This window comes from Eublepharis macularius, chromosome 2 (assembly GCF_028583425.1).
Source record: "Eublepharis macularius isolate TG4126 chromosome 2, MPM_Emac_v1.0, whole genome shotgun sequence".
In the NCBI taxonomy this organism is placed as follows: domain Eukaryota; kingdom Metazoa; phylum Chordata; class Lepidosauria; order Squamata; family Eublepharidae; genus Eublepharis; species Eublepharis macularius.
In genome coordinates this window covers 177,179,288-177,207,176 of record NC_072791.1, presented here as the reverse complement: position 1 = coordinate 177,207,176, position 27,889 = coordinate 177,179,288, and the positions used below count along the sequence as shown (strand labels likewise).

Below are 27,889 nucleotides of genomic sequence, written 5' to 3'. Positions count from 1 at the left end.
CATAGAGCTGCCCTGAGGAAAAGATAAGTGGTGAATAAGGCAGAACTCACTGGCCGCCTTCTTGGGCACCACCCCCAATGGGGAAACCCTCAGGCAAGGAACAGGAGGGGCATCGAATGGGCCGAGGACACGACCCTCGGTGCATTCCTTCACAATCTTGGCCCATACCACGCTTTCCATTCCAGCCACTGACTGAAGGTTGGCTGACATGAAAGGCTCCCCTTGGCCCTGAAAAGGAATGTGGAAACCAAACTTAAACCCAGAAATCAGATAGTCAATATTGTGGCACCGGGGGTAAAGATGCAACAAGCATTGAAGTACCCTCAGCTTTACTGGACTGGGCCCCTTTTCCACACCTTGCTGATCACCACCACCCCTGAATCACTTACCTCCACCCCCTTGCTTAGACTTGGGACAGGCTGAATGGGGGTGGGGGGCCAGCACAGGAAGGACACTCATGATGGTACTTACAAGCTTTCCCGGTACACAACACTTTGGATGTAAAATCCCAGCAGAGCAGCTAGGGTTGAACCTGCTGCCCCGTGGGGGTGTGGGTACCAGATACAGATTGAGAATGATGAATCAAATGGCCACTATCAGACCTGTCCCCTCAATTTGGTTTGGCTGGGGACATAACATGCAGCCACAGCTGCTGGTGAATTTGGTCCCATGGCAGACTGGGATTAATGGTGGCTCGCATTCTAAACTCATCATACTGGATCCAGCCCCCCCCCCCAAAGTCCGTGTAACCTTTATAAATTATTTCCATGTATTGGAAAAGAGAAACCACCCTCCATGGCTGCACTCTAGCCAATACCCCGGCGTAAATCAAAAATCCCTGCAACCAGTTCGACCAATTTTGTTCCACCTTCCTACGCCTAATCTTTTCTTTATCTCTCTCATCTAAATCATCCTTATCCTTCTTCTCCAGCTCCCTGAAAAGAAGGGTAAAGACATCCACATACTCTCCCTTAATGATCTTGTCCCTAGTAGCCTGCGTTAAGTGGTCCCCAAGGGGGAAAGCAGTATCCCCAAACGGCAAGGCTCTGTATGGTATCATCCCATAAGGAGAGTGCCCATAGGGGGGAAAACCCTGCTGACCGCCATAGCCATATGGCCAACCTGAAACCTGAAACCCGGTGGATGGAGATATAACTGGCGCCTGCTGCTGGCCAGAAGAAGTCCCAGTGCCCCTTTCCCAATTCAGGGGGATTGCCGGGGGCCATGCTGAAGCAGATTGTGGTGTAGCAGGTGAAGTGAAGCCGGGGGGCGCAGAGGCAGTAGCCTGACCCCAGGGCCTCCATGGCCAGGTGCATGCTTGCTGAGGCAGAGCAGACTTACCCTCATGCAGGACTAGCTACACCACTATGGCAATCTGCCCGCCGTCACCAGCTGCCTCCTGCTCCACTTCAATCACCTGCGCTTCCTCCAGTGGCCTAGCTGCTCCATGGATTCTACTAGGTTCACCACACTCTGTCACTGCAGCCTCCTCAAGAGCAGAAATACGCATTAGAATTTCCCTCTGAAAGTCTGCATTTAGAAGCCTTTTTACTGATGCTTCTGATGATCAAATCCAGTGGGATTTCTTTGGCATCACATTTGGCCAGTTAACCTTTTAACTATTAATGGGAATCTGGTGGATATGTGTTTGTGGCTGAGTTTTGCATGTCTGTGACCTTCCTGTAAATTCCCTAGTTAGTGAATATTGGGACTATATTCATACTCTTTCAATAGGGGTCTAAAATCTGCATGGCTGAAGTGGGGAGGATAAAGCAGACAAGCAGAAAAGTAGTCTTCTTAAGGTATAAAACCTCAACAAACTTTCTTAACATCCTCAGTCTTCTTTCATCAGTTTTACGTTTTAAAGAGGGGGAAAGTTGTAAAATGAATGACTTATTTATTGCAGGTCTTTTGCACTGTCACAGCTTATAGGCGGGACTCTCCTAATCACCAATCTCTCCCTGAAGAAAGTGATGGATTCTATGTTGGGATTAAGGTAATAGCAAAACACCTCATTTAACAAGCTTCTCTAACTTATCCTTGATGGAGATTCCTATATTAAACACCTTGCTCTGCAAGACGACACACGGTACAATTGGCTTTGGTAGTTATAAACAGGGTGCTTCTGGGAGCCCAAGGAGAAAATGTCTCAGTAAATTGCTTGCCATTCTATCAATCATTGCATCAGCTTTTCCAGAAGCCATAACAGTCAGGGAACCTAAGGGGTTCTGAAATATATTGTGAAAGTGCTCCATGTTCATTCACTTTCTGAGAGGCATTTATATGCAACCTTAAAGTAGATACACACAATTCTGTGGATTCAGAGTTATTGAGGCATAATGCCTGAGCATTTCCCATTGTATCCTTATCCATGATGTGAAATAAAAGTGATTATGGTTTTAAATGGCCCATCTTCATGAAGATCAGGGTAGGGTTACCATCTGGAACCTTTTCATTTTCTGAAAGGGGCAAGCCACCCTTTGCAGAGCTCAGCAGCAAAACTTCCATCATGTTAATAATGAAGTTTAGAATGGAATAGGCTAAAACATTTCCTCACCTCAGCTGCATGTTCAGGAATAGTTTCTAAAATAATAGAATAACATTTCCCCCCTTGTTTTTTCATTTTGTAATTCAGTGTAAATAACTGACAAAAATGTCATTTCATTAAGAAGATGATTAAACAGGTGTTTTTCAAAACTAAACTTATACAAACCTCAGCACATCCATGCTAAGCCAACATGGTATAGTGGCTAAAGTACCGGATGAGGATCCGGAAGAAACAGGTTTAAATCCCCACTCTGACAAGGAAATCGGTTGGATGATGTTGGGCCAGTCACACACACTCAGCCTAATTTACCTCACAGTGTTGTGAGGACAAAATGGAGGAAAGGAGAAAAATATAAACTGCTTTGGGTACCCGATGGGAAGAAAGGCAGGGTATGAAGAAAGTATCAATCAATCAATATTTCGACAGAGAATCAGCTCCGGAGAATAAAAGAAGACTAGAATAAAAACAATAAAAATAAGGATAAGGAGGGCATATGTAGTGTGACAAGCACAGAACTGTGGGTGCAGGTTGTAGGGGAGATGGAGGGATGATACCTTCCTCCAACAAGGAAGTAAATCATTGAAGGCCAAGCTACACATGACGAATGACACTTGAATGGCAAGTGGATTGAGTGGAGGGCAAGTGAACAGGGAGAAATACACTTGCCATTCAAGTGTCATTCGTCATGCGTAGCTTGGCCCTGAGGCTCAGTCAAAGTAAATAAAATCAAAATCCGGTAAGTTCACCATGATTATTTATGGGAGAATGTTTATGTGTTCTAAGCATCACTGTGTTTTATACGGAATTCTTTTGACAAGACACACAGTATTATTCTAAGCAGTGTTACATCTTCCTAAGCCCATTTAAGTCAATGGGCATAGAAGGCTATAACTGCATAGGATGACACTGTTAGCCACATAACCACAGCTTTTGGTGTTGTTCTATTGTTTAGATGGATATAGCATTACTTTCCTTACTCCAGTATAGCACAATTGTTGGGGAATAAAGATAAAATCAACTTTTCTCCCTCATGGCCTACATATTTTAATAGTGTTTGAAAACTGGGACAGTATTATGCAGGTCAGAAGGAGTACAGAGAATCTCTGGGGTTCCCATTTCTTTCATCCTGTTGTTTCATTTAGGATGTAGAATGGTGACATTTGATAGTATTTGGAGACCTGCTTAAAATACTGGATAGCTTGAAGCTAAGAAAAATTAAGAGTAGTTAATATGGAAATAGAGTAATCATAACACAGAGACCTTAAAAATGCTGAGTATAAAACATGGAAGACTGATTAAAAACTATTGATATTAAATGTTAGGTATAAGCAATTAAGGAGAGGGAGAACTATCCCATAAGCTAGTTGTTGTGTTGCCACATTTGAATATATTTTTTCTGTTGTAGTTCAAATGTAGTACTTTGTATTCTGTATAAGTTTCTATGCACTTTCTATTGTCATTTCTATCTTTCTTTTCAAATAAAACCTATTAAAATACTGGATAGCTTGAAATGAAATATATGTATATACTAGCATGGGATCTAGCAGCGGGGCTTTGGGAGGGTGTCACAAGTGCTGCCCTCCCAAGGCCCTGCAACCAGTGGAGGCAGTGGGAAAACTTCCTAGGGGGCTTTCTCCACACTATGCCTCTCTAAGCAGCTCCACAGGCAGGCCTCCGAGAGGCCACAGAACCAGCGGGGAGGCCACGTGGTGTTCCTCTGTGCTTTGCTTCCCCACCAGCTCCTCAGGCAGGCCTTTGAGGGGCTGCAGAGCTGGCAGGGAGGCACAGTGCAGCTCTGCAGCCACTGTTGAGGTGGCAGGAGCTCCCCAGTGCTTCACCTCTCCACCAGCTCTGCAGTCAGGCCTTGAGGGGCTGTGGAAGCTGGTGGAGAAGCATAATGTGGCTCCACAGCTGCTGCTGACCTGATGGGAAGGCCATGCGGGAGGAGCTCCCCCGCGCTTTGCCTCCCCGCTGGCTCCATGGCCCCTCAGAGGCCTGCCCCACTGACTCACTTTTTATCCTGGCATAGGTGTACCACACAGACCTCCGTACGCCTGCATCAGGATAAAAAGTGAGTCATTGGCAACAGTTTGCCTTTTATGTCTTAGGATGACATCTATGCATGTCTACTCTGAAGTAAATTTAACTGTATTCAATAGTACTTCCAGTTAAGTATGTAAGAGAGCCAGTTTGATGTAGAGGTTAAGAGTGCGGGATTCTAATCTGGAGAGCCGGGTTTGATTCCCCACTCCTCCACTTGAAGCCAGCTGGGTGACCTTGGGCTAGTCACAGTTCTCTGGAGCTCTCTCAGCCCCACCCACCTCACAGGGTGTTTTGTTGTGGAGATAATAAAAACATACTTTGTAAACCGCTCTGAGTGGGCATTAAGTTGTCCTGAAGGGCGGTATATACATCGAATGTTGTTGTTGTTATCATTATTATTAAACAGCGCAGTCTTAAGCAGAGCGACAACCTTTCTAAATCCATTGAAGTCAATGGGGTTAGGGTATAATTCAGGTTAGTATTGCAATGTACATTTTGTAATTGCAGATATTACAGCTATCAGAGACATGCCGTGAACCAAAGAACCACCATCATTTAAAGAATCTCAGGAGTTACAAACATATTTTCTGCTATCTAGAGAAGGGAGCTTTGACTCTCTAAAGCTTATGCCCTGAAAATCTTGCTCGTCTCTAAGGTGCCACTGGACTGAAATCCTGCTATTTTTCTGACTGTAACTATGAAAAATCATAGTAAACATAATGAGCTAGAAAAACAAATTGTTTTTTGTTATACTTTTCATTCTCAGAGTTCTCTTCAAGCAGCAATGCCCTGCATCTTCACAGGAGGGCCAGTGGCTCAGTAGTAGATCACTTGCTGGACTGTAGAAGGTCTGAGATTCAATTACTCATATCTCCAATTAAAAGGATTTCCCAGATATTGGGGAGGGGAAACTAGATGTGCCAATGGTCTTTCTCAGTATAAAGCAGCATCATATTTGTACAAACCACATTGTAATCTTATACACAGCTACTCAAGTATATGCTCATTTCAATTAGTTTAGAAACTCTTCCTAAATTTCCACTGTTAATCTTCCATTAATTTTTCATATAAAGTAGAATAACACAAACCACATGACCAGCTAAATATCCCTATGTACACCCCATGGCTTAATAATTTTTATGCTGTCAAGTTACAGCTGACTTATGGTGACCCCTTAGGATTTTCAAGGCAAGGGACATTCAGAGATGGTTTGCCATTGCTTGCCTGTGCATAATGATCCTGGACTTCCTTGGTGGTCTAGCATCCCAAGTACTAACCAGAGTTGACTCTGCTTAGCTTCCAAGCCATGACAAGATTGGGCTAGGTAGGACTATCCAGGTCAGGGCTATTGCATTACATTTAATATTTTTATACTAGCGACTTTGCATTGAACACATTGGTTTCATACTGTTAGGGCCAAGCTACACATGACGAATGACACTTGAACGGCAAGTGGATTGAGTGGAGGGCAAGTGAACAGGGAGAAATACACTTGCTGTTCAAGTGTCATTCGTCATGTGTAGCTTGGCCCTTAGTTACAATGATTTTTAAAAGGGCTTTTTCTTTAGCATTAGAAATAAGAAAAAAAATTACTCCACTGCACCTGAAAATGATTTTGTAATTACTGAAGGCGTTAAAAAGCAAAAAGTAACATTTGGAAATTAAGACAATGGCCACTTAATAAGGTATTATAGGGGCTAATTTGGCAGAGTGGTTTAGAGCTAAGCAGAAATCTCAGCCAGCCACCAAAATAGCAATTTCACCTTATCTTGCAGTGAAAAAATCCACATCTTGTTAACTTGCCTTCATCACAGTGGAAGGAGGGAAGGTAAAAATGGAAGAGAGAATGTGTGAACCATTCTCCAGTGCCTGATTTGAACACACATTTTCTGGGGAAAAGATCAGAAATAGGCGGAAACATCTCACTCTTTAAGCAATAATTGTGCTCCCCCCCCCTCTTTCTTATTCCTCTATCTAGGGTAATGGAAATGTACATGAATATGTAAATACAAATGAGAACTGGAAAGGAAGAGAATAGAGCAATCAGAGTGGGGCTAAGCTAAAGCTCCTCTGTTTAGTTTCAGCATGCCACTGAAAAGTTATTGAAAAGTTTGGCAAGATCTCTGATAGATGTTGGCCTGAGTAACGCCATTGTTAAAAGTACAAAATTCTGCTTTGGAGACAATAAGACTTAATAATCATTGGATCAGTCACAATTTCAGACTTGTTTCAGGCTTCCTTCCTGTGCCAGGCCACGGGCAGGCAGCCCAGAGACCCTTCTGCCAATGCCATTTTAGAATCTTTATTAAGATGCCCTCAGTGAAAGACTTGGAACTGGTACAAGTGCTATGCCCTGTTGGCAACAATGTCCAAAACAAATAGATAAATAATCCAGTCTAAGAAATTATTTGTTTTATTTAATGTATTATAGTTTTGATTCTTATCATTTACATTTAAAAACGGTATTAAGTTCCATGTAGTTTGGGCAAGGTACCACAGTTATGCTCAATGATTGTTAGCGTCCATTTTTTTTCCTGAAATGATTCTTATGCCTAGATAAAAACCATGGGGATTCTTACTTCAGGATAATTCAAACAATTGTCTGAATCCTTAACAAAGTTTCATCTATGGCATTCGAGATAGCTTTTCACCGAAATAGCTACCATCATATTTTTGGCATAGGTTATTTTATTAATCATACAGTTTGGTCCATTTGTTAATTAACAGTCCTTGCTATCAGAATAAGAGTCTGATGTGGACCAAGTGAGTCTGAGTTTTTATAATAGAGAGCAGTTCCTGGGGCTGGGAGGCGGAAAAAAATACACTTAATAAGAGGGGCTGCATTGGTAAACTCTTATGGTCACCAAAGAGATTGCGCAAACTTCCTTTGACAAGGTTCATCAACTATCCCAACTGTGCCCATTTGGGAATGCTCAGGAACTGCACTATTCCCCTATATGAAGCCACAAGGTTCCCTGAATATGATTATTAGTTCAGGGCCAGTTCCCTTCCCAGTTCTAAAACTTGGGTGATCCTGTTGGGTGACTGTTCTGCTACTTCTAGGGCTATTTCTTGGATAGGTATCATTCTGAGCAGCTGGGAAAAGACATAAACACTCATGAAGCTGCATTGTAGTGAAGCAGACCATTCAGTATCCAGGTCATTATTGTCCACTCTGACTGACAGCCGCTCTCTTGGGTCTTGGATTTTCATATCACCTACTGCTGGTCCTTTTAACGGGAGATGCTGAGGACAGAACCTTCTGCATGGAAAGCTAATGTTCTGTCCTTGAGCCACAATTTCACAGCTTCAGAAACTGGAAACTGCTCCCATGAAACAGCCTTGCAAACTCTCTCTCTCTCTCTCTCTCTCTCTCTCTCTCTCTCTCCTCAGTTTGCCTACAAAACACTTCTACTTTGTTGAAATGGTAACTTTTTGATGCAAAACCTGAACATTCATTTCAGCCCTTTGCCATCAAAAGCTTTCATACAAACGCTGTGTGAGACTGATCATCTGTCTTTATTTCCAGTTTGTGCCAGAGTTCTTACAAATTGCCGAGGATGGCAAGGAGCATATTTTGACAATCCTAAGTACCATCCCTATTACCTGTCTGGGCCAGGATGACATCTGTAAAATTACTTTGCAGCTGAGTAGCTGGGATTCTGGTAAGAGTCTTATGTCAGTGAGCATTTGATCAAGCGTGTTTGCTGACTTCCTGAAATCGCTATAATGAATCTAAAAATGGACTGAGGGTAGAAGATCCCCACCCTGTAATAATGCTAAAGGATTTCTACAGGCAAACAGCAGCTGGGCTAAGAGACAAAACAGATGACAAAAAGCCCTCTTAACACTTATTGTTAGTCCTTCAAGCAATTTAACTTTAATAATCAAATTGCTGCTTGTGATGACTGATAAAAAGTATGTGCATGTATATGTGTGCCCACACATATATACACAGAGAGAGGGACATTGTATGTTTGTAGATACAGAGGGAGAGGTTTGCAAATAATAGGGACAGTGTGGTTCAGTGGAGAATAATGAATGGGTTCAAAACCTCTGCCCTGTAGACTTACTATGTAGTCTTTGGGAGGTCAATTCCTGCACAGTCCTCAGCAGAGCTACACCCTTATAAGTTCATTGAAAGCTTCTAATCTCTCACCCAGGAAATATTGCTGTATCTCAGCAAGGCTGAGATATAGCAATGCTGGGGATCAGAAGCCCATTCATGGCTGGGAAACCCACCACTTAACAACATAATAATAATATAATAGTAATAACATTTGATTTATCTACTGCCCTTCCATGGCTTACAAGGCTTGCCATCCTTACAAGGCTTGCTCTCTGTCCCCCTACCCTTCACCCCTGCCTAGAGAGGTGAGACACGTGGCAACCAGAGACAGGTCTTTTCAGTGGTGGCACCTCACCTATGGAATGCCCTCCCCCATGAGGTTTTTCTAGCACCTACCCTACTGTCTTTTAGACACCTGACCAAAACATTTATTTTTACTTAGCCTTTTAATTAAGGGATTGATCTTTTAAAATTATTTTTACAACCTGTTTGTAGCCTGGGGTCTGTTTTATGAGATTCATCTGAGGTCATTCAATGTTTTGTGCTATTTTTATGTTCTGGATTGGATTTTATTGCTGGCTTTTTAATAGTTTATTTTTTAAATGGTTTATTTTATTGAAATGATTGTTAGGCTATTTCATGATTTTATAACCTGCTTGTAGCCTGAGGTTTCTTTTATGAGATTCATCTTAGGTCAATCAATGTTTTATGCTGTTTTTATGTTCTGGGCATGATTTTATTGCTGGCTTTTTAATAGTTTATTTTTTAAATGATTGTTAGGCTGCTTCATGATTTTATCATATTGAAAGCCACCTCAAGCAGGTTCTCTGAAGAGGTGGCATATATTTTGGTAACAAAATAACCAAAGGAGTTGGCTCCCGATTCCACCCCCGCCCCCACCAACCCCCTCATTGTCCCAGAATGCTCCCATCCTGCATCAGCTGGGAGCCTGCTTCTGATCACCCTTCACCTAACTTCCCACCTACGTGCTGGCTTCTTATCTCCAGTTTCAATAAATGCCTGTGATTCCGCTATTCTCTCTCTCTCTCTCTCTCTCTCTCTCTCTCTGTGCCTGCCTGCCTGCCTCTCTCTCTCTATATATATCTGTGGTTTGGATATGGAGTGTGTGTACATGAGAGAGAGAGACAGAGAGAGAGAGAGAGAGAGAGAGAGAGAGAGAGGAGAGTGGGAAATCAGATTCTGATCCACTTCCACTTCTGCGATCAGTAGGCAACCAATCTTAAACTTTATTCTGATCTGTGCCTGTGAGGACATGGAGGTTTTGATGGAGAACACCATAAGCACTGGAAAATCCAGGACATAACAAAGTAGAAGAGTTAGTTTCTGATATCCATAAGCTTCTGATAAACATTTATCCCCAAGTTTCTCACTGTCTTTCATCCTTTCAAGAACACAGTGAGAAACTTGATGGGGACAACAGAAGTCCACTCTCAGCTTCTGATCACTCTCCCTCCCTCCTGTGCTTTGCAGGAATGGAGTGAGAAGATCGAGGAGGGGTGAACAGAAGCCAGTTATTGGAAACCAGATATAAGTCCGTGTGTACAAATGTACATAAGTACATGGGTAGGTGTAGTTGGGAATGCTGAAAAGGCAGGCTTCCAAATAAAACAGGCACATGGACACACATAGGATGTATACATAGGGCCTTCTAATGAACTCACAGCTGTTGAAGGAGCAGAGCCTGCCACCTCCACCACATACACATGTATGTTCATTATCTCTGGAATATTGAACAAAAAGGATTGGTTTGTATGCTATTCTTGTTTACACTGGGCTAAAGATTAATGCCGGCATTGGGCTTATTATAATATAAGTTATTGCTTTCCATTAGACACAGTTCACTAGTCCTCTGCTCATTCTTTTAATCTTTGTACTTTTTTAAAAAAAATGCGCATGTCCAAATTTCTTTTTCTTTATCCTTCATATCAAGATGGAAAATCTGTCATTCCAAGAGAAGTTCAAGACAGGAATATTCAGCTAAATGTAACCTTGTAGTTTAAACAGGTGTGCTGGCTTTCTTACAAGCATTATGCTACATTTCAAAGTACACTCATCTGTAAATTCCTTTACACTTCTGTCTATTCCTGCATGACAAAGGCAGAAATACTTTAAGCTCAAGATAAATAGAGAGTCCTATAGACGGGATAGTTTACCATGATTTTAAGGTCTTTTTCAGTGCACAGGTTTTATTTTAACATTCAGAGATTCTTTGGAAGGAGAGCAATGGCTTTTTAGGAATTAATTTATTTCCATGTAGAATTACTTTCAAAATGTCAATAGATGAGAAATGCCAATATGACAACATGGGTACTAATTAAGAAGCCTTGGTAGAGAACAGCAACAGAAGCAGTTGTTTTCTATCCCTTTTAATCATTACATTTCTGTACATTAACTTAATGGCTAGGGATGAAGAGATTTCCCAAGCTTCATTCCACACATTCGAACTCTTCAGGCACTAACAATAAAAGAAATAATAGATAGCCTTTCAAAACTAATCCTTTGTGTGCTGATATACTAAAAAAAAGATGGAGTTTTTTGGTACGTTAAGGGCTGGTTTTGAAAGGCTTTTGTTTTGTTTGTTTCTAAGTTGCACCAGAGTGCAATTGGATTTTTTAAAAATATATTAGTAACCCTTCCTTGAACAGCACTGGACATTCTATATATTGATTGGTGAGCAGTCTGAGGGGAAGGATATCCTTATTCAGTTTTAAAATATGATCCAATAGGATTTTATGATCATCCTACTCATATAGCCTTTGGTGGTTCTCAGCTCAAAGGCTCACTAATTGAACTTAATGGGTTACATTTCTGTATATATTTACAATAGATTGACATCTCATTACTTTTAGGTATCAACATTTTCCAACTATAGCACTTCCATTTTCTCTTACAGAATCACAGAGTTGGAAGGGGCCATACAGACCTTCTAGTCCAACCTCCTGCCCAATGCAGGATGAGCCTAAAGCATCTCTGACAAATATTCATCCAGACTCTTCTTGAAAACTGCCATTGAAGGGGAGCTCACCACCTCCCTGGGCAGCTGATTCCACCTTTGAACTACTCTGACCGTGAAAAGGTTTTTCCTAATATCCAGCTGGTATCTTTCTGCATGCAATTTTAAGCCCATTGCTTCAGGTCCTATCCTCTGCTGCCAACTGGAACGGCTCCTTGCCCTATTCCAAATGACAGCCTTTCAAATATTTAAAGAGAGCAATCATGTCCCCCCTCGATCTCCTCTTTTCCAAACTAAACATTCCCAAGGCCCTCAGCCTTTCCTCATAGGGCTCATTCTCCAGGCCCCAATCATCTTCATTGCTCTCCTCTGCACCCTCTTGATTTTGTCCACATCATTTTTGAAGTGGGGCCTCCAGAACTGCACACAGTACTCCAAGTGGTACCCTTGGAGCCCTTACCATGTTTCCGTCTCACTGGAATAGTGAGGGCTTGAGCTTGCAAAAGCTCATGTTTGAGAAGAGCTCACCCTTCACTTGCTCCTTTTCCCTTCCAGCACACTCCCTCACAGAATGACAGACACTCATTAAGCTTCTGAGTTCATTGAAGTCTGCTCTACAAAAATCTAACCTACGAGTCTGGCTATGAACTTCCTTGGCTCCCCACAGCAACTGGAATTCAAGGAGGACATGATCACTTCCTCCTAAGGTCCCCACCACATTCCCCCCATCTACCAATTCTTCCCTATTGGTTAATACTAAGTCTAGTATGGCCGAGCCCCTTGTAGCTTCCTCAAATATTTGAAAAAGGAAGTTATTGGCCAGGCAGGTCAGGAAGTTGCATGATTCTTGTTGCTTTGCTGAGCTTGTCTCCCAGCACACATCGGGGAAGTTGAAGTCACCCATAATTATAAGGTTCTGATGTCTGGATACTCTACCAATTTGTTCAAGGAGGGCAGCATCCATTTCCTCTCCCTGGTCAGGCAGTCTGTAGCAGACTCCAGCAACAGTAGCCTGTCATTCCTCCCCTTATTTCCACAACTGGGCTGTCAACCACATTCTCCAGAACTTCCTGACAATCAAGCCCTTTCCTCACATACAATGCCACTCTGCCTCCTTTTCTACCATTCCAGTTGAACAACTCGTACCCATCCACTACCACATTCCAATCATGGGAATCATCCCACCAAGTCTCAGTAATTCCTACTAGATTGTAGCCCTCTGTTTGCAAAAGAAGCTCAAGCTCTTCCTTCTTATTACCCATACTTCGGGCATTGGTATATAGACACTTGTAGCCTTGTACCTTTGTTTGATCTGTCCTACCCAGGTGGGCCCCAGCTCTTCTTCACTTCTTCATTGAAATCCCCATGTTGATTGCCCCCTTCCCCTTGTGCCAGCACCACTACCTCAGCCAACGATTCACCTCAAGTATGGTCTGCTCCCTTCACATTCCTCTTCCTTTGACAGGAAGGATAGAAGAGAATACCATCTCTGACCCCAGTGTCTTCAACTGCCTTCCAAGAGCTTCATAGTCCTCTTTAATTCTTGTGATGGTATTCACGGCCATGTCATTCGTTCCCACGTGAACCAGCACAAATGGGTACTCATCAGACGGTCTGATCAGTTTCGGCAGTAGGTCTGTAATATCCTGAATTCTGTCCCCCGGCAAGCAACATATCTCTCAGAGTAGGGGATCTGGCCTGGAGACATGACGTTCCATACCTCCAAGCAGAGACCCCCAACGACTACCACTTTCCATTTTCTTCCACTTCCGTGTGGTCCCATGCCATCTTCACTCCCTCCTCCAGGTCTTTGTGGTTCTCCTTCCACTCTCGTCTCCATTGCCATCTTAAGCACCTCAAAACGATTCTTGAGCTCCAGTGGATCAGAGTGTTGTCTTAGGGCCAAGCTACAAGTGACGAATGACACTTGGACGGCAAGTGGATCGAGTGGAGCGCAAGTGGAGGGCAAGTAAACAGGGAGAAATGCACTTGCCGTTCAAGTGTCATTTGTCACTTGTAGCTTGGCTCTGAGTCTGCGTCTTCCTGCTTGTACTGCAGAACTGAGAGGAGGCTCAGAAGGGAGATAGACCCTTCTTCTCTTTGACTTACTTCTTCAGGCTTGTGCAGAGCCCCCAGGCTCTTGTCAATAAAATCCTCCCCTCCCTTGATTTCCTGAAAGGTGGTGATCCTCTCCTCCCAGCTCTGAATCTTCTCCTCCAAAAGCCTGACCAGCTTACACTTCTGACAAGTGAAGTTCGTCTTCTCTTCCGGGAGGAAAACAAACATGGCACACTCCATGCAGGTGACTGGAAAGGGGCCTTCTGTTGACATCATCACCTTCTACAGCATCTTAGGGCCATTAGTAAAAAACACAGAGGTTCATCTCAGTTTCAGACAAAGTTTTGGATTCAGTGCAAAGCTTCTGCTGGCACCAGAGTTACTGTTCAAATGGAAACACAAGAAAAAGACTGAGCAGCCCCTTATGCTGTATCCCAACTTGTGCTTCTGCTTCTGCAAAATCTTGCAAAACCAATTTCTGGGCACTGTAATATATAGGGACAAAAGTGTTAGGTGTCACACAAGATTTTGAACTAGTGGAGCTGCTCTACCTCCATTTATGTTTCTGCTTGCACATCATTGGATCCAAGCTAACATATATGAAAAATATGTGCCACAGTGTTTTTGTATCACATTCATATGTTGAGATCTTGTGACTCTTCTAGAGGCTTATGGAAAAGGACACTCCATACTTCATAGACAAAAGGTACGTTTTTTCCTAAATAAAGACTTCTTGAATCCTAAAGTACTTTTGGAAAGAAGCCTAAGAATGATTTTACTCTCAGTAAATAAAATGTATTTGTATTTATTTATTTACATCCTGCTTTTCTTCCAGGGAGATGCCAAAAGTGGCTTACAAAGCTCCTCCATTTTCTCATAACAACAACCCTGTAAAGTAGGTTAGGCTGAGAGTGTGTGCTAAAGTTGTGCATCACACAGATTCCAAGAGGCAGGTCTAGACAAAAGGGGAGAAAGGACCAATTGAATGAGGGAGGAGATTTTCAGATAGATGAAGTTGTGGTACTGGAAGAGCAAATAAAGCTGGCAGGGAGGTAGTAATGTATAAAAGCAGAGAGGTAAGCAAGAATCTGGAAGGCTTTGAAGGTATGTCCGTGCAGAACTGAGGAGAAGACAGGATGGATAGAGGGCTAGATAATGCTGAGCTGTGCATTTTTACATTTTTCAGCACAATTTTTTGTATGATTTTTTTTTTGAACTTTCATTTGTGGGATAGTAGTAGCAGTTGTTATGACCTTTGGCAACTCATCTGACCTAATTTTATTAAAAAGAGAGAAAACACTAGTAATCTCTCATCAACCAAATGATGAATTGGCCTCTGTGTTTGTTCTCATATTAGATAACTTAGCACGGAGGACTCCAGACGTAGCCCTTTCAAGGTGTCAAGTGGATTTGAACCCTCTGCCATGCAAGGAAGGCATCTGTGCCACAGCATCAGTCTCCGTGAGAGCTGTGAATGATTTTAAAGAGGATGGAAACTACATTGGCTATATCAGAGCTGAGCCTATCCAAGCAAGTAACCTTCTTTGGCAGAATTATATGCCAATGGATGTCAAGGTCAGTTAACTATACCTCTCCAGAGTTTTCATAGCACAGAGAAGTAAAAATACATCAATTAATTATTATTTTAAAAAAAACAACGTTTCTGTTCATGAGGTAAACATTAAAAAGTTTATAGTTTAATAAAAAAAATAGTCATGAAAATGATAAAGATATACAATAACAGCGGCATAAACAGATACCACCATAACAAAATATCAAGAGTTTTTTATTTAAAGTGAATTCATAGACTAGGGTTACAAACAATATTATTTCAAAGTGAAATCTCATTAAACTCACTGGGATTTACTGCATACATGGGCAGCAGATACTCAAAATGGCAATCGTCACTTCTTTAGTGAATTTTATTTTGTGAGTAGATGGTGCCCAGACTGAATCATAATAATAACTGCACTTATATACTGCTCTTCTAGACAGATTAGTGTTGCACTCAAAGCAGTGAACAAAGTCAGTGTTATCATTAGCCCCACAATATAGCTGGGGAGCTGGGGCTGAGAGGAGTGGTTTACCCAAGGCCACCTACTGAAGTCATGACAGTAGTGGGATTCAAACCAGCAGAGGGCTGATTTGCATCCCAACCACTTTACCACTCTGCTACACTATTAGAATTGGCTCAGTGTTTCATAGCACACAGATAGTCATGGTGGTATTTGAATGGATCTCTGAAATATGTATATGCACCTTGTCAGAGCAGTTTTAGGCTACATGCAAAACAATTGTAATGCTAGTAAACGGAGTCCAGTATATACTGATCTTCCACTAGCTTGTAGAAGGCAGATTTTGATTTCAAAGTCAAATGTAACGCAGGTTTGGGGGGGGGGGATTTGTGAGTAAAAATGGATAAGAATTGAGCCCTGCTCCAGAGACAGCATTCATTGCTCATCTTATCTTAAATAGGTGACAGTTCAAGACCTCCCAACAGAGAACTGCTACTCTTTGACTGATCCACATATCATCATCACATTTGATGGACTGTAAGTTTTTCTCCGTGAAATAGTGTGGTTCCACTCTATATTTTCGTATTCCGTTAGACTAACTAGGATACTGTTTTATCAGCTCGTAGCACATACTTAAAAGCAGAACCAGAGCATAGAACTATAGAGAAACTCCCAGTTCTCTTCCAAATGTCTGAATTGTTGATATAAATAGATACCAGATTTATCTGGAATTTGTTTTGTTTTAAAAGCGAAACATATAATATTCTGCAAGAGTCAACCTATCTTGATTGGACTACCACTTTCTTGGTAGAAGAAGTTGTGACTGATTACATACATAATTTTCTGCTATCAAGAGCAGCAGCATGGCAATTTGGAGATTACGCCATAAACACTGATTCTCACCATGTTTATATTGAAGTAAATCCCATTGATGAGGTTTCCAAGTAATTATGTTTAAAGTTAATGCTGCGGCATTATCTGGAAACAAGATGCTTCTGTATAGACTATGCAAACATTTGGGATGCCACTATGCCAAAAGCCAAACCACTGTGAGTTTTGTAGATGGCATCAACACCTAAGTGTGTGTATTTTGTGGCTGAAAGTAAATGTATGTAACACCTAGCATGCCAGAAAGTGGCCTGTAAGCAACACAAAAATCTGCTCCACCATGAACTTGGGAAGAGTGAACTTCAGTTAGCAGCAAAGAAGAGTAAACATGCCAAATTGTTCAGCACACCACCACATGCCAACTGCAAATCTAGTTAACAGTAAAACTTATGTTTATAGTGAAGGTGTTCTGTGGGAGAAAAAAAATATGACTCCACTTTAACAGGATTTTGGCAGAGCTCTAATTTTTCATATGAAATGTTCATCTAGCTATAGTCAACCTTGTAAAAGTGGGTGATTAGTCACAGAAGATGTTATTTGAGCACTGATTTTGCTCTGAAGAACACCATGCTGTAAAGCACCAGTTACAACGAAAACATATTTATTAAGGCCTGGAGGCAGAGATATTTTCCCATTTGCTTTTATCAAATGTTTATCCTTTTTATCCATGCCTGTTGCCATAGCAGCAGTTCTTAGACAGCAACGAGTTTCTCACATGAATTCTTATGCACTCCCAGTTAATAACTCCAGTGGTTTTAGTTTGCTTATTTTGATGAAAAAGTGTTTCCTCACCTAGTGTTTATTTTCTTTCCCCTCTGAGGCTGGCCTCCACACTGGTCTAATTAAGGAGTCTTGTTGTTAAGAGTAAAAATGAGCAACCAAAAAAGTAAGGCACACCATGTCTGTAAATCCTGCCTTTATGTTATTTCTTGATTGCTTAGGCGTTACGATAACTACATGATTGGAACTTTTGTTCTGTACAAGAGCCTTAGCCGTATATTTGAGGTACAAGTTCGTCAGTGGACCTGTGGCAGCCATCACCTCGCTGTAGCCTGTAACTGTGGTGTTGCTGCATGGGAAGATAATGATATTGTAGTCCTGGACATGTGTAATGGACAGTATTTGGAAACCAAACCTCAGTTGATAATTAAAAACATCAGAGCTTCACCACAACAACACATCCGAATCATGAAGTCCTATGGAGGGAAGAAAATTACAGTATGTTGATTACATTTCTTTTATTCTGCTTTTTTCTGACTGAATTACAAATGTAAATATAAAATGATTTTACTTTTATAAGCTAGCTAGAGGTATAATATCCCTTGCCGAACTAATTTCTTTGGCACTGCTTGTGTATTAGATTGTGGTCTTGGGAGTTCATTTCACTATGGCAATCAGGGGGTTGGATCACAAACTGGATCATTGTGTGATAATGAGCACCATCTCACTTGCTTGTTTAAAGGAAATACAGAATGGTCACAATTAGCCTTTGTCACATTGAGAATCTTCCTTGCCTAGCTTGTTCTAAATGCAGAAGAATTCTCTCCAGTCCAGTCAGTGAAAAGAGTGATAAAATCCAAGACTAAGTGGATATAAGCTTTAAACGGAACAATTGTCTATGGAATGATCACTGGCTAATCACAGCAGGTCAACAAATAATTTAAGTATAGGCCTAGTGTCACAGGTCCATTGGTCAATGGGGGAGCCAATGATATAGTTTCTTCATCTATGTATTAGAGTTAGCATGGAAGACGGTAGCTTTTTCCCATTCTGCTCTGATGTTTAGATTGAGAATCCATTTAGGTGGCATCCATAACAGTTTCTTCTTGTGAACCAAGCACCAGGGGAAATTATGTTTGCGTGGTAAGAAACTATGACACTCAGTCAATCCCGGGATTACTCTGCTGGTCCGGAAAAACATTATGAACACCTCATGAACTGGTGAATGATTGTGCAGTAGCTTTTTTCCCTCTCCCAGTCATATTATTTGCTGGTTCTCAGAGCATAATTAACAGACAGAGCAGCCACAAACTGACAGAGAGAGGGGGGGACTAGGAAAAGTTGGAGACTGAACTAAGGTGCAGTTTTTGTGCTTCGTGGACACTTCTAAATTTTACCCTAAGTCACAAAGGTTTCTGGCAAGCTTACTTAGGGATGCTCAGGGAATTTGCCTTGCTGCATAACCAGTGCAAAGGAAAAAGAAAACAGAAAGAAAACACACACATTCAATTGTTCCCCAAGAAGCAGGCTAGGCAAGGGCTCCATAGTCAGCCACTTCATGATAAACTATGATAAACTATGAAGTAGACTTAGCGATCTGTGTCTTGCTGTCCTTTAAAACCTGCAATGAGTCAGAGAGGTTTCTAGGGGGTTTGTCCCTTGCTGCACCAAGGAATGGTTTTAGAGGGGGTGGAGGGGCTGGTGTATATAATGAAAGTATTCTTCTCTGTCCTATATTTAGGAGAGGAGTAGTTTTGTACACTAGATTATGTACTTTTGTGTTTCCTCCAGGCACTGCCTGTCCATGGAGGGTCTTCTTTTCAACGACTGTGTCAGCTTTCTGCCACTTCTACCCCATCTCTGATTTCTTTCCCGCTGTCTAAATTTAGATTGTAAGTTCCTTGTGGCTGAGACCTTGCTTTATGCTTTTTATGCTGACATTTATACCGCAAAGCAGTGGAGGGGCGGGGGCTGGTGAGAAGAGGAACAGTCTGTGGACCTGGCTGTGATATATGATTTGATGGCAAATTTGGGGTGATCCTATCTAAAAATCATGAGAATCCATTTAAAATAAGTTATGGTTAGTTACGTAGCATCACGAATAAAGTCCAACATTTTTAATCCTATGAAAAGGGCTCTTCTTGCCAGTCCAGTTCACCAGTTTCCATTTCCCCATCCAAGGAAGAAGGAACAGATAAACAGCTTTTGCAAATGCTTCAATTAGCTGTGCTAAATTTAGAGAGAGAGCTGCACAGAATGTCGGCTTAGAAGGATGTCATGCTGAAACAAAGTCCTCAAATAGGATGAAATCACTTGGGGATGAGATGAGGTTTCAGCTGCTGTAATGAAACTTCCCCAAAGACAGACATTTGAACTGTAAACTGATGTGCAGCAGTGGGTATGCTGAAATGGAGCCCTGAAAGGGGAAGAAAACTCTTGGTGTTAAAGCAGCCAAGAGGAAAATAGACGTCCCGTGGCCCTTTGCTCTCACAGACATGCATGTGTGCTGTTGTCCTAGACAAAGATGTGCATCCACCACGAAAGGCTCAGCAATCATGTGGTCTGATCAGTGATAAATCTGGGATTTATTTGTGATTGGCAATTATGAACAAACCACTCCTGTAGGGATTCAAGCATCCCTAATAAAGATGCAGCTAAAATGGAGGAAAGGGTGAAAATGGGAAATAAAACACTAAAAAGCCTCGTGTGATACTTTTTTGATGGTGCCATTGGTTCCATCCAGGCATTGTCTCAGCATTAACATTACCAGAGCAACAAGGATAAAAACTACAGGTAAGCAACGTCAACTCTAAGGGCCTCTATACATATTACACAAACTCAAATTTGGTTTGGAGGAAACCCCAACCCACCTTCTGTTTAACGTGACTATAAACTTACCTCAGTGTGAGGGAGCACAAATCACCTCCCTTGTGTTGGCAAAGATAGGAGGAGAGTCTCTCCCCACCACTTCTACATATTTTAACTAGCCAAGAAAGACCATGGAGGAAACAGCTATTTGAATTACTGAGAGTTCCATGTGCTTCTTCCCATATCATCTAATTACATGTGGGCAGACCTGTAGAGCCGGGAAGTAAGGCAAATAGCCCTCTCCGTGGCATGTAGGGGGAGGAGATGAAGACTTTCCTCCTGCCTCTATGTGTACATGGGAGATTATTAGCACCACACACATGTTTTAAAGGTATAGAGTTACCTGTTAAACACAAGGTGGGTTGGGATTTCCCCCCAAACCAAACTCGAGTTTGTGTAATGTGTAAAGAGGCCCTAAATTGTTCTTGAGACAGTGAATTCCATGCAATTCTATTCATGTTATCTGGAGTAACATCCAAAGTTTAGTTGTAGCACAGCTATATTAACTGCAACTCAGGCAATTTCCATATGTCATAAGAGGAGTAGGCAGGGCTCATTTTGAGGGGGAACATGCAGGAATGCAGTTCCGGCAGTTCCCCAAAGAGGTCACGTGTTAGGTGGCCCCATCCACCTGACCCTCGGCCATTTTGGGCCCATTTCAGCCTGGATTGGTGCCAAAATGGCCCGGATCAGGCCTCTGACAAGTGGTGGATCACTCTCCCACTCAGCAGCAGCCCAATCCTGACCATTTTGGGTCCCTTTTCGGCCCTTTTCAGCCCCTTTTTGCCATTTTGGGCCCAATTTCGGCCCTGAATGACCAGGATTGGGTCCAAAACAGCCAGGATAGGTGATGTCAGGGTGTGTGGCATATGCAAATCAGTTATGCTAATGACACACTTCTGGTGATGGCAAGGGGCGTGACATATGCTAATGAGTTATGCTAATGAGTTATGCTAATAAGTTCCTCCAGTTCTTTTTCTACAAAATGACCCCTGGGAGCAGGTCACCCTTGGAAATATGGTGGCTTTTCCCCAACCATGCCCACAGTATTGTTTGCCAGGTGTGTGCATCATGGCATGGGTTTTTTTGACCAGGTTTTCTGGGGATTTACCAGGATGGCTCTGGTTTTTGTGGTGGTGGTGAGTTCCTGATGCTTATTTTAGCATTTTCGGGCATAAGAATGTTTGAAGCATTTCAGAAGAAACCTCCCAATCTCTACCCAGTTCTTCCCCTATAGCTGTTGCCCCTCCTTTTTAAAATTGAAGTTCAGTTGCAGGAGCCTGCTTACAAAAGTGGCTGCGCACAATAGTGCATGCACAAAATAAGAAGAAAATTAAAAGGGACAGGTTCTTTTTATCTATGCTGGTGATGAACCATTGCTTTTTTGTATGTTTGGAGCTAATTCACAACCACAGGTAAGCACTAGTGGGTACTGCATGTAGAAGATGAGTTGTTGGAGCAACTCGACAAAACACAGACCTAAAGCAGCCAAAAGGTAAGAACAACGGGCCATGTGGAAATGGCCTTAGTTTTCCCCTTACTACATACAGAGATTTATATGATTTTATTTGTCCTCTTTTTTTTCTTTTGGCTTTGTTAAAGCAAGTTTCACATTTAGTAGAATGTAAAGGATATCTTTGGGTGGAGAATATAGGATGTGAGCTTGGACCCTCTATAGCTGCAATCATAGACACATAGAACCAATTCCTGTGAATTTGGCATCTTAACAAAATGTCACAGTGGTGGGTATTTCATCAGCAATCTGCATCAATTTGCATGGAAAGCCCAGGTCATGTGTTACCAGCACTTTTTTTGCAGTTGCAGCAATTTTTGTGGGTGGCTCTCCAAAGTCCTGAGGGGAAATTGGGGAAATCAGCGCAGCCTTGTATTTGAGCATTGGCACTTTAAAACAAAACAAAGCAAAAGCACTGTATGTTACATTCTCCACAATGCTAATAATCAAGTACAGTACTATGAGAACAAATTGATAGCAGAACTTTGATATAAATTGTAAATAAGAATGAAACAGCACTTATCTAATTCAGTCCGTATCATCATTAAATCTGCAGTATGCATTTTTTTATTAGTAGCAGCAGTAACATGTAACATTTCCTTTAGAAAAACATTAGTTTTCATGCTAAAGTAGAGAGGAGAACAATATATAAAATATTAATATAATTAAGTATAGAAGAGTTAACAAAAGTGGCCTCTATAGGTATTATTAAGAGACATAGTCAAGAGTCAATATGTACAGATAACCTTCACTGTGTAGCTGCTTCAGAATATATTTTTAACAACTGAGGGTATAATTACATTCTCCAATCTGAACTAAACATCTCCTATCTGTGCAATGGATCACCATTCCATAGTACATTATTGGAGAAAAACAAATACAAGTTTTTCTACCCAGGACATTGCAATGGAGATTGCAAGGGAAAATATTCTTAAAGTTGCACTATTAAGATTTATTTCAAGAATATATTCAAGGTGAGAAAGGAGACCAGAGAAACAAAAATCCATATCAGGCATTTTTCTTCATTTGGCCATTTTCTCTTTAATTATTTGAATAATATTTATGCTGGTTGTTGGTTCTCATTCTGGATGCAACACGCACAGTTACTTACAATGTGGTGGCTGGCAATACCTTTTTGACATCACGTACCTCCAGCAGCCGCCAGGAACATGGTGGGGTCAGAGGTATTAAGATTCTCAATATGATGGTAGCAATCTATTTAGGAAACAGTTTCAAATGTTACAGCTGGGACAAGGAACACTTTTGGTGGGCAATCTGTTTCTGGAGGCATCCTCTTAGTCAGTACACTGAAGATGCGACCGATATGCAACCACAATTTTTCTTTTAATATAGGCTTTATAAAGCTCAGGGACCAAATCATTTTTTTTTGTCCTCGGGATAATGGGGAGGGGTGCTTTGTGTCTTCCAGAGGGAAGTTCAGAAGTATGGATAAATAACACGCCTTTAGCTTTTAAGCCATGCAAGATGGAATTCTTTTTATGTGACATCAGATTTTTGCTCTTCTTAGTCCTTAACATTGGTCTGTCCTAACCCTGCCCCCAGATCTAACTATGATTGCATGGAGGATAACTTGAAAATCATACTTTGAGGTGCTGCCCCCTTGTTTACTCAAATTTTGTCCTTGCATAATCAGTTGCAAGAGTAGAGATAAGGTTCTAGTTTGTGTTTTATAATCTGGAGAGAGGGCGGCCTACAAGGATTCTGAGAAGTGTACATATAATATGTCCTTTCTACTTAATTATTATCCTTGGCTGCTTGTTTGAGCAAAATGATTACTTTGTGCAAAGGGCCATTGTCTCCAGAGATCTCATTAACAAGTTTCAACCTGCCTTCCATGTTCTCTAGACTTTAGGCAAATTGATGTATTTCCTTGCCACATCATTGGGATCCATCAGTACTAGAACTTTCAGGAGTGATCCTGCTTCCAGTTAGCAAGTTAAATTAGGAGTATGATTGTTCCATAAATTGTCTGATATTCTTATACTTCAAAAGTCATACCTGCATTTTCTAATAGGAATGTGTGCATTTTGGTTTGTTCCATTTTCATCTTCAAAAACTTCATTTATTTGCATTGTATTCATTATTATACCTAGGCTTGCCAGCAGAGCTCTGGTAACCGATGAGACAGAGGGGTGAGGGGCATGTAAATCTTCATTGTTCCAGTGGTGTGATATCATTTCAGAAGTGACCCTTTTCAGTCTGAATGCAGGCCAGGCTATGGGATGGAGATGGATGTAGTAGCTTTAGTGGATTGCCTTCATCTAAATATAGACAAAGACCAAGCTTTGTTATTGTTCCTCCTGAATCTATCTGCAGCCTCTAATACAGTAAATCATGCCATCTTATTGAGATGCTTGAATGCAGACATGGGTATCAAAGGACATCCCTTGGACTGGTTTGAATAACTTCTTATGGAATGGACTCAAAGGGTCACAGTTGGAGATCAGCTATCTCCCGAGTGGGAATTATCTTGTGGGGTTCTACAGGGTGCAATCTTATCCCCCATGTTATTCAACCTCAGTGTAAAGCCTTTAGAAGAACTCATTCATAGCTATTAAATTGGATGTCACCAATATGTGAATGACACCCAATTCTATGTCTCACTATGCAAATCACCACAAGACGCAGTAGAAATCTTGGGTCGTTGCCTGACAGCTGTGGTCAAACAGCTGATAGCTAACAAATTGAAACTGAATCCAGACAAGATGGAAGTGATGCTGGTTGGGAAGATCTTGAAGGACATTGTACTCCCCACTTTTGATGGCATTTGTCTGACCCTTGCAGATTAAGTTAAGAGCCTAGGGCTTATATTGTTAAGGCAGCAGCAAAAATGCTTTCTACAGCCTCAGTCTAGCCTGGAAGATGGCCCCATCAACACGGCCGATCCAGCCACCTGAATGTATGCCATGGTAGCATCGAAACTTGACTACTGTAATGCCCTCCCTCTAAGTTTCCCCTCTAAATTAACTCGGAGACCCCAGTTGGTGCAGAATGCTGTGGCTTGGTTATTATCAAGAGCTAGGAGAAGAATGAATATTACTCCCATGCTGCAGTCACTCCTCTGGCTACTTGTCAGTTACCAGGCTCAATTCAACCTATTGGCTATCACATACAAAGCTCTTTATGGCCTTGGTTGGTCATATCTATAGAATTGTCTCTCTCCTTAGGTTCAACCATAGCAGCTTCACTCATCTGAAGAGGGTCATCTGCATCTTGCGCATGGGAAAAATCAATGGCTGCCTGTACACATGCATTCGCTGTGGTGGCCCCCACCTCATGGAACATCCTACCTGAAAAGATCGTGAAAGCTCCCTTACAGAAAGCTCCTAGCTTTCTGTAAATGATACAAAACTGGATTATTCAAGAGTGCTTTTTACTCAGATAAGAGGGCTGTACAGTGAGGAAGTGGTTTCAGAGAGATGTATCATAAAGAGAAAGGGACCATAGACTTTACTACTTTGTGCTACTATATACTATCTGTTGCTTGAAGTATCATCCTACGGGGTAGTTCTAGTTAGTTTAATATGCTAGTTTTAGTCTTGCTAATACACTGTTTTAGTACTTCCTGAACTCCGTATTGGATTTCTGCTGATTTTAAATCTTTGCAAATTTGCATTTATATACCCTATTACATTGTTTATTGAAATGCCTTTGAAATTGACTGTACTAAGTCACCCTGTGTTAACCACGTTGAGTTTTCCTGAGAAAGGCAGAGTATAAATAACAAATAAATAAATAAGTGATGTCATCACTTTGGAATGACACTGTAGAATTCCACTGAAACTATAGCTGCGGTGGCTGCTGGGTGGGACATCTCCCATTTAAATCATTTAAATGATTTAAATGTACAGCCACAACTATGTTAAAAAAACAATTTTGGCTATTAGAACAATTTGTCAAATGGTTTCTTTGACTGTAATGATTGGAAAAATTTCATATCAGTTGTCTGTCTTCTCTGTCCTGACTCAATCCCCCCCCCCACTTTCTTGAACTCTTTAATTAGATTAATGTATGAAATAAATAGAACGAATGACATTTGTTTACTCATTAACATTTCCATGTTTTTTGTTACCTTAACACATATAAGAAATGGGGCCTTTTCAGTTTAGTTTTTTATTCAAAAGCTGTTTTCGAAGGTAGACAATAGTTTCTGGTATCTATTCTCTTTGGTGCAGGTAAGATCTTATACTGACATCAATAGAAAACCTAGTACTGAGTGGAATTGGGAGTGTATGGAGGTCCTTACCAAACCTAGGAATTAGGCTCCAGGCCTTCTCTTTGAGTGCAGGTCCTTCCTGTGCAACAAAGGAGCTCTGGATACCAAGGAAGAAGCCATGTGACTTCTTCTCCACATGCCAACATTACTTTTCATGGAAATTAACTGCAGCATGGTCTTTTCCCTTATGGCCCTCGGGGTAGCTGAATGAGCTGATAGAATCTTGAATGGGAAGAATGGATTGTACCATTTCAGGCTGTAAATGGGAGATGTGGTTTTTTAATGTTCTCCCATGCATTAAATTCCCTTAAATGCAAAGTACCTTATGGGGAGACAGATTTTAGTCAAACCAGGTACAGTTTCAAGAGCGGAAAGTTATTTACATAGGGAAGCACTGAAAGCTATGAGCTCCAATCTACAGTCTAGAATAGTACAATCTAGAATAGTAATTCTTTCGGTTTCCTATGACCTCAGGGCCAAGCTAGATATGCAGATTTTTACTCAAGTTCTCTGCAGCTACAGAGCAGCTTTGAAGAATAACTGTTAAAAATAAAGGAGATCCTAAATAGCCTCAGAATGCCTTCATGTGGGGGGGGGAGGTCTTCCCTCTCTCCTCAAGCCATTTCCCAGTGTCAAAATATCATGGAGGTTCCCCCCCCCCTGTTTTTTCTGTTCCATGTGGGGTATTCTAGGAATACTCTAGCACCTCCTTCCCTGTGAAAGCATTCTGGGGCCATTTGGGTTCTCTTTTATTTTTTAACAGCCATTTACTGCTGTATGGCTGTGGAAACCTATTTAAAACCTGCACATCTAGAGAGACCTTAGTCAACTGTGTGTGTAGAACAAGATAGGCATTAACTTCAAGTTGTGTGAAAGAACCACAATATAGTCATTTACATGCTGTAAATATAACACAGGAAGGGGACTTTTCTGAGGCAGTATAAGAAACCTGTAGATATGTGTAGGTGACAAGAAAAAATTTAAGTCTTCATATAGTCAGAGCCAAAATTGGAATTCAACATTTTGAGAACAGGTAGACAAATAGCTATTGGCCCTTTTCTCACTGTGATATCAGTAAGGATCCCCCCTCCACTTTTACAGGACCAAACTAAACCATTTCTGTAATGTGAAAAATGTTCTGTTCAGTTTAAAATACAGTGATTTTCTGTATCAATTGGTCTTATATGAAATGCTTTCTTCAGACTGAAGGAAAAGGCTTAAAGTATTGGCAATTTAACTAAAACAAACAATTTCTTAAGACACAGAGATGGTTTTAGCCTCATCTTGGCAGTTCCATGTGGTATGCTACCCCTGGGAAAACTTCAAATAAATATAATTTCTAATAATAAATGGCAAGTACTTTAAAAGGGTTTATTTCTGACACTATCAGCATCAATAAACAACCAAACACTTCAACAAACAACATTTTGAACAATAATTTCAGGTTTATTTAAAAGTACATTTAGGAAACTGCAAATGGAAAGGAGGAGGCTTTCTTTGCAAAGTAGAGATATTGCCCAAACTCTGGAAAAAAATGTTGATGCTAAGGCAAGGGAAAAAATACTTTGTAGAGCACATTGCCAAAAACATCCAGACACACAGTGACAAGTCTTTAACGAGATAATAATAATAATAACATTCAATTTATATACCGCCCTTAAGGATGACTTAATGCCCACTCAGAGCAGTTTACAAAGTATGTCATTATTATCCCCGCAACAACAAACACCCTGTCAGGTGGGTGGGGCTGAGAGAGCTAGAAGCTGTGACTGACCCAAGGTCACCCAGCTGGCTTCTAGTGGAGGAGTGAGGAATCAAACCCGGCTCTCCAGATTAGAGTCCCGCACTCTTAACCACTACACCAATCCGGCTTAGATACAGAAACGATTCAGGGTGGGGGCTGGATGAAAAGGAGTGAAAATAGTAAAGATGAATTGGGAGTTGTAGAGAAGCTAA

The 27,889-nt window shown here is 41.3% G+C and overlaps 1 protein-coding gene across 1 annotated transcript in view; it reads left to right on the top strand.

Moving 5' to 3' along the window:
* Positions 1-15,255: 15,255 nt before the first annotated feature.
* The window catches only part of LOC129323574 (von Willebrand factor D and EGF domain-containing protein-like), a 242,324-nt gene continuing 229,690 nt past the window's right edge, over positions 15,256-27,889 (top strand). The window contains exons 1-3 of the mRNA XM_054970105.1: positions 15,256-15,267; positions 16,168-16,244; positions 17,537-17,813. Coding sequence (XP_054826080.1) covers positions 15,256-15,267; positions 16,168-16,244; positions 17,537-17,813 — 366 coding nt within the window. The remainder of the gene's footprint in view (positions 15,268-16,167; positions 16,245-17,536; positions 17,814-27,889) is intronic.